At 39.4% G+C, this 12,434-nt stretch overlaps 3 protein-coding genes across 3 annotated transcripts; 2 read left to right on the top strand and 1 right to left on the bottom strand.

The window, feature by feature from the left end:
- Positions 1-2,644: 2,644 nt before the first annotated feature.
- On the top strand, positions 2,645-4,785 carry BDBG_01436 (POT family proton-dependent oligopeptide transporter; the record flags this gene model as incomplete). Its single annotated transcript, XM_031720332.1, has 7 exons — positions 2,645-2,915; positions 2,983-3,099; positions 3,165-3,387; positions 3,460-3,828; positions 3,883-4,037; positions 4,104-4,389; positions 4,491-4,785. 7 exons carry the CDS (start codon positions 2,645-2,647, stop codon positions 4,783-4,785), a joined length of 1,716 nt encoding a protein of 571 aa, XP_031576460.1.
- Positions 4,786-5,935: 1,150 nt separating this feature from the next.
- BDBG_01435 (uncharacterized protein) lies at positions 5,936-7,500 on the bottom strand. Its single transcript, XM_002628481.2, has 2 exons — positions 6,760-7,500; positions 5,936-6,696 (listed from the first exon to the last, which is right to left on the bottom strand). Exon 2 carries the CDS (start codon positions 6,600-6,602, stop codon positions 6,243-6,245), a length of 360 nt encoding a protein of 119 aa, XP_002628527.1. The 5' UTR covers positions 6,603-6,696; positions 6,760-7,500; the 3' UTR covers positions 5,936-6,242.
- Positions 7,501-9,376: 1,876 nt separating this feature from the next.
- Positions 9,377-9,529, top strand: BDBG_16371 (uncharacterized protein; the record flags this gene model as incomplete). Its single annotated transcript, XM_031724336.1, has 1 exon — positions 9,377-9,529. A coding segment is annotated over one exon (153 nt), but the record flags the coding sequence as incomplete, so codon positions are not given.
- Between the last annotated feature and the right edge of the window lie 2,905 nt (positions 9,530-12,434).

The raw sequence follows: 12,434 nt of genomic DNA, 5'->3' as shown, positions 1-12,434 counted from the left end.
ACAGGATTGACTAGTCAGGATTCTTCGGAAAAGGAGTTCGTTCGACTCCCACCTGGGGTATTGAGGGAATCCTCCCTCCAGGACTCTTCTCTTCTCAGCAGCAGGCAGTCTGTCACTACTTTTGTCCGATGCTGTCTGTGCTGCAAGAAAAAATGGGGCCGCCTCTTGATTCCTGATTCCTGATTCATGATTCATGATTCCTGGTTCCTGGTTCTAGAATAATAAAAAGGATAATGCACACTACTTTGAACTACCTCCGTGCTTCCCCAGTTTTCCCCTCGCCTGCTGATGCAGGACTGGACTCTTTCCATTACGGAGTATTGTGGCAACAATTATGAAAATAATATTTGTCACTTATGCCAACATGTCAGCATCTATTCTCTCAACCATGCCCTCGTTTCGCTTGCAGAAATCGTTGAGGCATAAGCGCTACCGAGAGCCATTTGTCATCCTGCCAAAACAACGCTGCGCAACATACGGAGTATTTTATTTATTATTATTCTTTCTATGGACTATTATAAAATAGCGCTCATTCATTTCTTCGGGTAAGCCCGTCCACGTCCAGGCCTTGGCAGATCCGCGTCTTGGCGCCAAGAATGAGCGGGATTACTTGACAATTGCCGTGCAGTGGCGCCGAGCACAGAACAAGTCCGCCCAATCATAGGACGGCAATCTGCAGGACCAATGGATGGCTGCTTTAGCGAGACGTCGATCACTGGCGCCATTCTGTGATAAAACCGAGGCCGGAATTGTCAAAACAAAAAGAAAGAATGGAAGAAAGAAAGAAAGAAAGGAAGGAAGAGAAGGGACATCGCGGTTCTCAACCCCAAACGTCTCGTATTAGCCACATATGCTCTCCTATTATCCTATTATCAGTCTGAGTTTTTTGCGTCCGGATACACCAAAAGATGGTGATGCAAAAATCACGAGAGGAGGGAAAAACGACTGCCACTGTGGTTGTATTAACTAATGCCCTCCATTAAAATTGATATATCCATTCGCTGGCGAATAATTTGCATTCTCACCACCCATCTCGGCCTAAGCACATGCTTGATTTTGCCTATGGTTACAATGGAGCATGCCTGCCAAGCTTTTCGGGGGGAGAATGCTATTTTCCGCCACATTCCATGTTGTCAACTTCCTGAACTGGATTAGACCTGTCCTGTGAGGCCCTGGAAGGCCAAAACTGGGCAGTCGTTAACCGCGGGGAAGCGAAATGTCCCACACGAGCAGGCCGCAGAAATGAGGATGGGATCGTATCACTAGGTCTCACATCATCCGAAAGCAAGTCCATGAAAAACAAGACACATTTTCAGATCTGGGTGCGAAGGTTCCTCGTCATCTTTGGCGATGATGGCGATACTGGCGATACGGCGCTTTCTTTGGCTGGGTGTCTTAGTCTCTTGTCCCGCACAAACACAGAGCCAAGATCTCAGAAAGCACGTCCGTCGGAGACTCGGAGGTGGGGAGATAAATATCTTGCTCCTTCGCCGAGACTTGGCGCGTTGGCACACTCGCAGGCTTTGTAGCTAAAAAAGAGGCCAGCGAGGAAGGTCAAGTGCTTGTCCCGTCCAATGGTTCCCCACTCGTAATCCCACCAATTATGATCCCGGGTTCCTTAACCAAATGCGAAGTGGGAATGTCAGCGGATTGGATGAGGCTTTCGGAGATTGCTTTTCTCCTGCTGCAACCCAGGAAATCAGGACATATGGCAAACTTGGCTACAATTTTTTCAAGCTTTGAACCCTAATTCGGTTTGGTCCCAGCCCTAACCTGGTCCACCATCACCGCATCAATTCACGGCAGGAAGCCCAATTCGAGGTACTCCTCCCTCTTCTCTCTACTTCCTCCCGATCCCCAGCGCTCGGCGGGATAGACATGAATGCCCTGTCTATTTTATTTTATTTTATTGTTTATTTAATCCTTTTGGATGTGGGATAACCCGCAGGGAGATTGTCACAAGGCTCCACATCCCATTGTCTCCTGTATTTGATGAATACCAGTGGATGAGCTGCCGCGCAAAAACTAATTACTTTTCTCAGTGTGGTTGCACAAGGGTTCCTCCGAACAAAAGGCCAAAGGCTTGTCGCATTAGCGCACGATAGCGCCTATGAGCAAACTTTCCCAATATGCGGAGTTTCGCTGCCCGCTCGGGTGATTGTATGGATACCCCGTACTAGCTATGCCAACGGCCACGCCTGGGTGAAGTATTCTTCCTTTGTTAAGCGTTGCAGCACAAACAGGGAGGAGGAGATATGCTTGGCATGGGCATGCTCGCTCTGACTCTCTTGACCCTGGCTAGAAGTAATATGGAACTCATACTGTATTTGCTGGACATCGACCATAGTCCCATCCTGTTAGCCTCAACCTCAATTAATGACCCTTGTTGACCTTGACCCAATTGACACAAGTTCTGCTATGATTGATGAGGGGTGGCCCCGAGCCAGCGTTGCAACCCCGCTGCCCAAGCCGAAGATCTGGAGTTTGTCCGTTTCTATACAGGCGATTTTAAAGATTCCTACATATAACGGGATATACCCCCGTTCGTGGATGGAGCTTTTACCCCTTCTTCTCTTCTCAGGCCCAGCCCGCGAAGCGATATCCAAACCAACCGGTTCACCTTGGTTCTCATACAATCGCGAGGATGGCTACTCCCCAAGAAGTTGAGATTCAAAAGGCCGCTGGCAGCGGTTCATCTGACAAAGGTGCAGTTGCGGGCAGCAATGAGAAGGCAATAGGGGCCACTGTCTATACCAGTGACCATGACAGTCTCGAAAGCATTAATCGACAGGCGCCCACGCCAGACGAGATTGAAACCCTCCGCCGTGTTCCCGATAAAATCCCATGGCTTGCTTTCTCTATCGCCTTCGTCGAGTTGTGCGAACGGTTCTCTTACTATGGAACCATTGTCGTGTGTGAGTTTCACCACCCGATTCCAATGATGGCTCTGATATAACTACTAACACCCATGAATCTACATAGTTGTGAACTTCATCCAGCGGGACCTGCCTGAAGGCTCCACCACCGGTGCCGGCGGCACTCATCGCACTCCTGGTGCCTTGGGCTTGGGGCAGCGGGCTTCCACTGGTCTAACTTTGTGTAAGTGCTCTTTGGCTTAACGAGACCAAATCCAATTTGCCCTTAAATCTAACCGCTGGATGCAGTCAATTCTTTTTGGTCCTATGTTATGCCACTGGCTGGCGCCTATGTTGCCGATCAGTATTGGGGTCGCTTTAACACCATTATGTACTCCATCGCCGTCGCACTCGTCGGACACACGGTTTTGATCATTTCAGCAATCCCCCCCGTGCTGAAAAACCCCAATGGTGCCGTCGCGTGCTTTGCGGTTGGCCTTATCATCATGGGAGTGGGAACTGGTGGATTCAAGTAAGAATTTTTGTTTTCTCTTCAAACTAACCTTCTGTCGATGAATCCTCCAATCTAACCTATTTGTCATAGATCCAATATTTCCCCCCTGATTGCAGAGCAGTACACTGAGGAATACATGTTTATCAAGACGACGAAGAAAGGCGAGCGCGTGATTGTCGACCCCGCTGTCACTGTCTCCCGAATCTACCATTATTTCTATCTCATGATCAACATTGGAGCTCTCATTGGGCAAATCGCCATGGTTTACGCTGAGAAATATGTCGGCTTCTATCTCTCATTCCTCCTCCCCACTTGCATGTTCTGTTTGTGCCCAATGGTCCTCTATCTTCTGCGCAACAAATACAGCCGGCACAAGCCTGTTGGTTCGGTGTACGACAAAGCCTTTAAGGTATGGATGATGGCTATCAACGGCCGGGTGTCATGGAACCCTGCGAGGACGTAAGTATCTCCATAGTTTGCCTGCTCTACCATTCACTTACAGATGAGGAACAGATACCGCAACTTCCACGACCCAGACATGTGGGAAAGAGTCAAGCCCAGCAACATTGCCAACAAGCCAGAATGGATGACATTTGACGATGCGTGGGTTGATGAGGTCCGCCGTGGTCTCAAAGCATGTGCCGTTTTCCTGTGGTACCCACTTTACTGTACGTACTATTCCATTCCTCCCCCTTGCCTATTTCGTTTTCTCTAACACGATACCTTCTCTCCAGGGCTTTCCTACAATCAAATGTTGAACAACCTCACGTCCCAGGCCGCAACCATGTTGCTCAATGGAGTGCCTAATGACATCATCACCAACCTCAACCCTTTCACGCTCATCATTTTCATCCCTCTGCTTGACAGATTCTTCTACCCCCCGCTCCGAAAGCTTGGCATCAAGCTTACCCCTGTGAAACGCATCACCATTGGCTTCTTCCTCGCAAGTTCCAGTATGATTGCTGCCACAGTAATTCAGTACTACATCTACAAACTGGGCCTTGCGGGAAGGAAGCCAACGTATGCGCCGCAGACGATATCCCCGCCCCCATCTCCGTCTGGGTGCAAGCCGTCCCGTACGTACTTGGTGGTGTTTCCGAAATCTTTGCTTCGGTAACTAGTCTTGAGTACGCCTTCACCAAGGCGCCCAAGAACATGCGTTCCCTGGTCCAGGCCGTGGCCCTGTTCATGAATGCCTTCTCTGCCGCCCTTGGCCAAGCACTCGTCGGCCTGTCTGAGGATCCCCTGCTCGAGTGGAACTACGCTGTCACCGCCATCCTTGCCTTCGTCGGTGGTGTCGGCTTCTGGATCACCAACCGCAGTACCGATAAGGAAGAAGATACGCTTAATAACTTGCCGACTGGCGACTTTGAAACGCGCAACGATGATATTGAGCGGAAACTCGCTGAGAATTAGGATTAAGAAAGGAAAGAAAAAAGAACAAAAAAGATTTTGTAACTAAGTCGAGTTTTTTTGCTTCATTTTTTTCTTCATTTTTTTCTTCCTTTTGTGTCTTTTGTTTTTCCTTCTTCTCGCGATGTAAGCGGGAACCGGAACGGATGAGATGGCCTAGGACGTTAGGCATACACACCACACATGTGATTTATGTTTGATATCCTTTTTATTTTATACATATATCTCTTCTTCTTCCTTATTATTGACATGGAAATAGATTTTGACAAGTGTTTCATGTGTATATATATACGCATGTATCCGCCTACGTGTGTGTATAGCGTGGCCAATAGATACAGAAACCCCTATCAATTCTAGTTTTTTAACTATCGTTGACATAGCCGTAAGAACGACCGTAATGATACCATCTCTTTTTTCAAAAACATCTTCTCAGTCTGATTCTTCCAAGATCGGGGGGCGTACGTCCTCTGTTATATACAAATAACATGCCCATTGTGATCGTAGAAGGAGCGATTGCAAGTTGCAATCATAGAAGTAGCGATCGCGGGGCTACAATAGGAAAGAAAATAATCGGGCCCTAAGTGTGGGCGGAAGAAGGAAGGAATGGGGGCCAGAGGGTGGAGCGGAAGGTTAGGGGGTGGAAAGCCAGGGGCTTCCACCAACACACTCGGAGTCTGTGACAATAATTCTAAAGATTTAAAATAATATTAAAATATACTTTAATTTTTTTTTCTTTTTTTTTTCTTTTTTTTAATTTTATATGAAGAATAAAATTAAAATCAAATAAAATCATTGTTTTATTTTTTATTTAATCATGATTATATTCTAAGTTTTAACTATATAATCACTTTCATATTTTTTCAATAATATATAACTATCTCAGTTAAAATCATGTCAAGAAATGTAAGAGATTAGATCAAATGAGATCAACCATAAAATATTTGATCAAAGCAGCTTCAAAATTCAAGATTTAAACAGATTTCCCCCCCCTCCCCCCCGCCCCTCCCCGACCCTCTCAAACAGGCTCAAAATTGTATTGACAATAACTGTAGATGCTCTTTTCTCAATGTATTGAATTTGAAAGGCATTTTTGAAGCAATAGAAAAAATATAGAATGAGGGAGATATCAAGGAAGAAAAGGGGTAAATATATGAGAGGCTCTCAGCACTGAGCCTCTAGGACACTAACTTCTTAGATACTACTGTACATACATATAATTATTCACCCCTCACTATGTAATTTAAGGCGAGACAATTGGTGGTCAAGTAATAATCACGGAGCTAGAATAAAACAGCTAGATATCTCGCCTCCCTCGCACACTCCATCGCAACCGCACTTCACCCCTACTATATAAACCCTTTCATCTAATAAACCGCGGACATCACAAATAAGAGAGACAACGGAAAAGAAAATGGAAAAGTCCACTTTTCCGAATCTCTCATCGGAGCCCTAACGCTTACCTACCACTTGCAGTAGTTGACATTGATGCTCCTTTTATTTTGGGTCCAGGAGCCACCATCTTTCTTGCCGTAGCACTCATTTACAATTTCCCTACCAGCTTCGTAACAGTCTGACGGATTGTTGAATGCTCCAATATGCCCGACCCAAACCGTTCCTTGGTAAGTGATCTTCACGAACTCGTTGCATGATTTATCAAAGTAATTCGCGCAATAGTAGCTGAGGGCATTCAAGGCCTCGTGCGGAGTCGCACATGGGTATCCCCCCGATCGGCTGTAGCATTCAGCCGCGAGTGCCTTAGAACCAAAGCTGAGCAGAGAGATTAACGCTGGGACGATAAACGCTGGGACGGAGAACCGCATGATTGCGATCAATGTTCTTTGTTTAGCCTAATTGTCGTCCTAATATTGTGGGATAATAGGCAAGGGCTTTTCGTGTCTTCAGACACACGGTCTCCTAGAACCATGAGCGGATCAGCTTCCAAGAACCAGAGATCATTTGACGGGGTGGGTGTTGCACATTCACAAGCAGCAATTCAGAAGTAGAGTAGCAGCTTCCTGGGATGTTGGAATAGGTCTAGGGGTCAGAGCGCTTGACGACGAGGGCATCTCAGACTGGGATGTGAGGTCAAGGCTTCGTAATTTATGTGGAGCCTGTGGCGAGGCATGGAGTTCGAGATGTCTCTAATCACAGTGAAGAAGAATGTCCTGGTTCCTCGAAAGTAATTCTTCAAACATGATCCGATATACAATTCTCTTTGAATATTCGGTAACAGTCTCAACGCGATCCGGTACACACAAGCCGTAGTTTTGAGGTCCAGGCACAGTGGAACGGCCCGCCGGAACCCAGGAAGGGCGGGAGGAACGTTGGGTCACGTCTTACTGCCGCCGATGCTGCTAACCTGCATTGCTCGATCCACAGTTCAACGACGAGCGAGTGGCGGAGGAATGGAACAGAGCGCGAGTTATGTATGACATTTGGGAAGGAAACGATCTGGGGAGAAATTGGAAGTTTAAGATCCACACCAAGGTGATTTCATCATGTGGGAATCTTCCAAGGTTTGCCAGACAATAATTTAATACTTTTGGTGCATACCACCTAATGATGATGAACGGAGGAGCAAGATCGTAAACCGCGATGCCCCGAATGACCCTGCAGAGATTCTTGATACGTGTGGCTGAGAACCCCGAGCCTTATTCACCATATAATTATTACCTGGTATTTTGCTGCTTTACTGAATATGACAAGTATAAATTTCTCCAACCGCCCGCCCCGGAGAGAATTGATATAAGAATCGGAGACACAGGTCGGGTCGGGTTGCTAGAGCATTTCGGGCCGACCCACGATCCACTAACTTAGAGAGAAGGAGCCAAGGATTGAATGTCCACATCTAGACTGGCCGGCGGGACCATGAATTTCACATTTGGTCCCATTTGGTCCCATTTGGTCTGGTCCCATACATTTCTTAGCATGAGTCCCACCAGGACTGAGCATCAAAAAAATCTGAAAATGAATCATTTCTTTCAGAAATGACATGAAAAATGACCAGATTTAATTCAAGAACAGTGAAATGAGAGTAATTTCTCAGAATAAACAGTGAAAGATAATCATTCTTTTAAAATTGAAATAAGACTGAGACTGAAGATCAAATTCAGTCTTATTCAGTTCATTCAGTGATTACTTATATAATCAGAATGTGGCGGGCTGCACCCGATCAATTATATAGACTATTCCATTACACTCCATAGATTCCTGCCGAAAGCTCCGATTCTCGGTCACCGATCCTCGGCCGAAAAACCCACAGAATTCCTATTCTTCTGCCCTGAAGCTCTACCGTGTACATGTATAAATATTCAGTTCAATCACTGATTCCTGCACTTTCTCTTTTTTCCTTCTCTAACATTTTCCACTTTTGTATTATAAGACCTATAAATATCATATTAATCTATTCAGTGTAGGCCTCTTACACTTGAAAAATATTCATCATCTTCTCATTAGAAATAATTACTTATTAAGAAGATATCTGAATGTATAATAATATATAAGAAATAGAGAAACGAACAATCAGTTAAGTGAACACTGAGTCTCTAGATAGAAGCTTACTCGCCAGTTATTCTGACTCTGTAACAAGATCTCATAAAGAGAATAAGATCTCACAAAGAGAATAAGATCTTACTTATAAGAGAATATCAGTGAAAGACCTGAGAGTTCTGACATCTTAAATATATGAGATATTTATATAATTACACTTCTGATTTCAAAGAACTCTTGAACACAGATATCACACATTCAATGAATAATATAGCTATGTCTACTAATAATATGAGAGAACTCTCAAATACAAGCATAGATACAGTGTCACAGTGACTTTAAGTAATATTGAAATTACAATAACAACAGATAGCTGATATACATGTAAATTAATAAAATTAATATAAGAACATTCAATAACTAACTCAATAAGAAATCTCTGCACAGACAATTTCAACACTGATTAAATCAGATATAAATATACAAGCACTGAAGAAATGTCTAAATACTTTTATAGATTTTGAGACTTCTGACCTCACTCTCTATTCATCATAGACATTGAAAATGCTTATAAAACTAAGTATAGATAAAAATGTCATTGATTCATTAACTAATCAAGATTAATATATCAATGATTGATTGAAACATTGCATGAGACAGAAGTTTCATTTATGAATAAAAACATATGAATCAGCATTATATACATCTGATAATATTATCAAATATCTTAATATTCTGTTCTAAGACACTGCTATACAACAGAAGATATTAGATTAATTACAGAGTATTCAACAGAGAAATACTTCTCTCATAACAATCATTTCTAATTTCAATATCAAGATTCTAAAAGCAGATAATCAATCTTGAAAGAATCAAATAAAGATTAAGATGCTTAAGAAGATACTAACTTTCAAACTCTTACAGATTCTTATTGTAGACAAAGACCTGACTTATGAAGGCTTTTGCATACAACTTCAGACATTAAATAATGATCTTATTAAGCTTAAGAGTATACAGAACAGCAGTAGAGAATATTACACTTCAATCACTCAAACATCTGCACTGAAGAATAATAATAATAATGTAGATGTCATGAATTGAGTAGACTCAAATGTCTATATATAAACAAGAACCTGTACTGTCTGAACAGACTTCTAAGTCTCTGAGATCACTTCTGAAGAAGTCACTGATTAATATTAATATAAGATATACATTAACTATAACTAATCAGAACATATTACTTTCAACTGCTGATTAGTCTATATATTTTCTCACTCAAGAGAAAGATCAGTGTCTTCTTACTCAAAGAATGAATCAGTGTCTGCCTGCATCAATCATATTATATTAGAGAAAGATTTAGAAGATAACTATAAGAATACTCTGATGAAACAGAGAAAAGACTAGCTTCTATTTATACTCATAAACAGAAGCTTTAAGAGGTCAGATGATACTAATTTAAAGAGAAAATAACAATGAATACAATTCTTGTATTTACTGTGATGAATAACATATATAATATGAAAGTCATGATAGATAGCAGTCTATATCACTATGCAATAATTAAATCTTCAGTCATAAGATATCATAACCTTCAGTATATTCTCTTATCAAAACCCTGACTTCTCACAGAATTTGATGATTTAAATGACATTTGCATTTATTACATGATGAAATAAACATAGATATCAAAGAACATCAATCTAAAGATGCTTATACATATAAAGTTAATAATATTGACTATAATCTTATGCTAGAACTTGTCTGACTATCTGAATAAGATATCTTATTAAATGCTTAAAACAGAAGCTTAATATTCTATAAGAATGATAGAATTTATAAAGATGATATTTATAAGACTATGAATCTGACACAGATCTCTGTCAATACTTATGAAATACTCTGAAAAAGAAGTCACTGATAAGATCACTGATAAGATCACTAATAGCAGAATTATATAACAATTTACTGCATTAGTCTGATCAATATTAAAAAAGCTCTAGAAAAGTTATTCTGTGTTATAATAACACATTCTTATACAAAACTTTCTTAATAATGTCATGAATATCTAGATGTCTTCTGATAAGATAATAATATTATGAATCTACTCTTCTTACAAGATTCAGAAGTGAACTACAGTATCAAGTTAAAAAAGAGAAATAATAAAGATTTCAAATTATTATGAGACTCTCTTTATAACATGTCTCAAGATAAACTTCTTCTTCTTTAAAAGACACTTAATAATCTGTTAAATAAAGAATTCATATATATTAGCAACTTCTCTGCTGCAGCTTCTATTCTTTTTACAAAGAAATTAGATAAAGAACTCTGATTCTGTATGAACTATCAACAACTGAATAGATTAATAAAGAAAGACTGCTATTCTTTATCTCTTATCAATGAAACTTTAGCTCATATCAGATGAGCTTAATAATTTACAAAGTTAGATATTATCACTACATTTTATAAGATGTATATCATTAAAGAAGATGAATAACTTACAGTATTTCAAACATGTTATAATTTCTTTGAATGAGTAGTCACACTCTTTGAACTGACTAATTGTAAGAAATCTCACTTCTCATGAATTCTTTACCTCTATTTCTATCTCTCATGCAATTAATAGGGTTAGCGGCTCTTGACTACACACAACTATATAGACTGAAGTTCACAAATACTATTTATAACTCAGCTTGAATACTATTATACATTTAATCTCTATATTTTATCTTTCTACTGTGAATACTTCTAGTAGTTAACAGTACATATCATATCAAGCTGTAAACACCTGAATAATCATCTGTGAGTACTTATTATTATATTTCAAGCTCTGTCAGTTAGCAATCATCTGTTATAACTAAAAGAACTAGAAACTTATATACTTTAATCTCTGTAAACTCTACTATAGAACTCAGAAGCAGCTATCTAAATTATAAATAATCTCTGTAAAAGAAGTCTCAGAGAACTTATCAATTATTTATAGAATATTATTCTCTATATCTGTGACAGAGAAACTCTCTGAGCTTATGAATAAATTAATCTTAATAAAGAATATTCTTGAGTATCTTCTATAAAATTAAGATATTTTTCTATAAGAAATGCTTACTATTTGTAAACACTCTTAAACTAAGTCTCTAGACATAATCTTCAAAGATATTTATAAACTGAAAAAAAACTTTCTTAAGCTGTAATTAGTTAAGATTATCTACTGAATTACAATCTATAAAAACTTTTACAAGATTGTATTTAAAATTGACTTACAAGTCTGACTATGTAATATAAAAGATGAAGAAGCTATTATCTATATAATAACAGATCTCTATTATACTGAAGTCAAGAACTGACTGAATTATCTAGAGAATGATTATAAGAGATTCTATTAATCTGTTCTTAAGATTTATCTAGTGAATAAGTTAAAAGACTTTATAAACTGAACAGAGAACATCTGAACTGTAATTATTAATATTAGAAAAAGAGATGAGAAATCTGATAAAGACTACTTACAGTACTTTATAAAATTATAATATAAATTGAAATCTGTGAAAATAGTACTCTGAAACAAGATCTGAATAATGATATTTATAAAGAAACTGAATAAAGATATGTAGAATAAGCTTATTAAGTAAGACTTTAAACTCTTAATTCTGAAGAAACTGATAACTCTTATTTACTACTTACAGATCACTATGAGAGTCATAGACTTATAGAGAGTAAATTACTAATTAGCTCTGTAAGAGTCAGAATAATAGAGAACAGATTTATCAGAGAAATATAATAAGATATAGAGAGATTTATATCTGACTACTGAGTAGAGAGAGAGAGCTTCACAAGCTTCTGTAAATGAAGTATATAATAGAGAAAGTAAGAAAAAGAGTCTCTGTTTTATCTGTTCTAAACTAGAATATCTCTGTATAAACTGTATAAATAAATTAAAATAGAAATTTATGAAGTTATAGACAGAGTCAGTAACAGTCTTCTTAAGAGTCTTAAAGCTGATATCTGAATCTGTTACTCTCTCAATGAAAATACATGCTTGTAAAGAGAGATTATACTGTGATATTACTATCTTATAAGTATAAAAAGTATTAATAAACTCAGAGTCTCAGATAACTATAATATTCTTAAATCTTATAAAGTAAATAAGCTAAGTAATGAAAACTGAGAAT

The sequence above is a fragment of the Blastomyces gilchristii genome (assembly GCF_000003855.2).
Source record: "Blastomyces gilchristii SLH14081 genomic scaffold supercont1.2, whole genome shotgun sequence".
In the NCBI taxonomy this organism is placed as follows: Eukaryota; Fungi; Ascomycota; class Eurotiomycetes; order Onygenales; family Ajellomycetaceae; genus Blastomyces; species Blastomyces gilchristii.
This window is presented reverse-complemented; position numbering and strand designations above follow the sequence as displayed.

Bases quoted from the DNA above. Each gene is read 5' to 3' on its own strand.
- BDBG_01435 (XM_002628481.2), bottom strand. From the start codon at position 6,602: ATGCGGTTCTCCGTCCCAGCGTTTATCGTCCCAGCGTTAATCTCTCTG.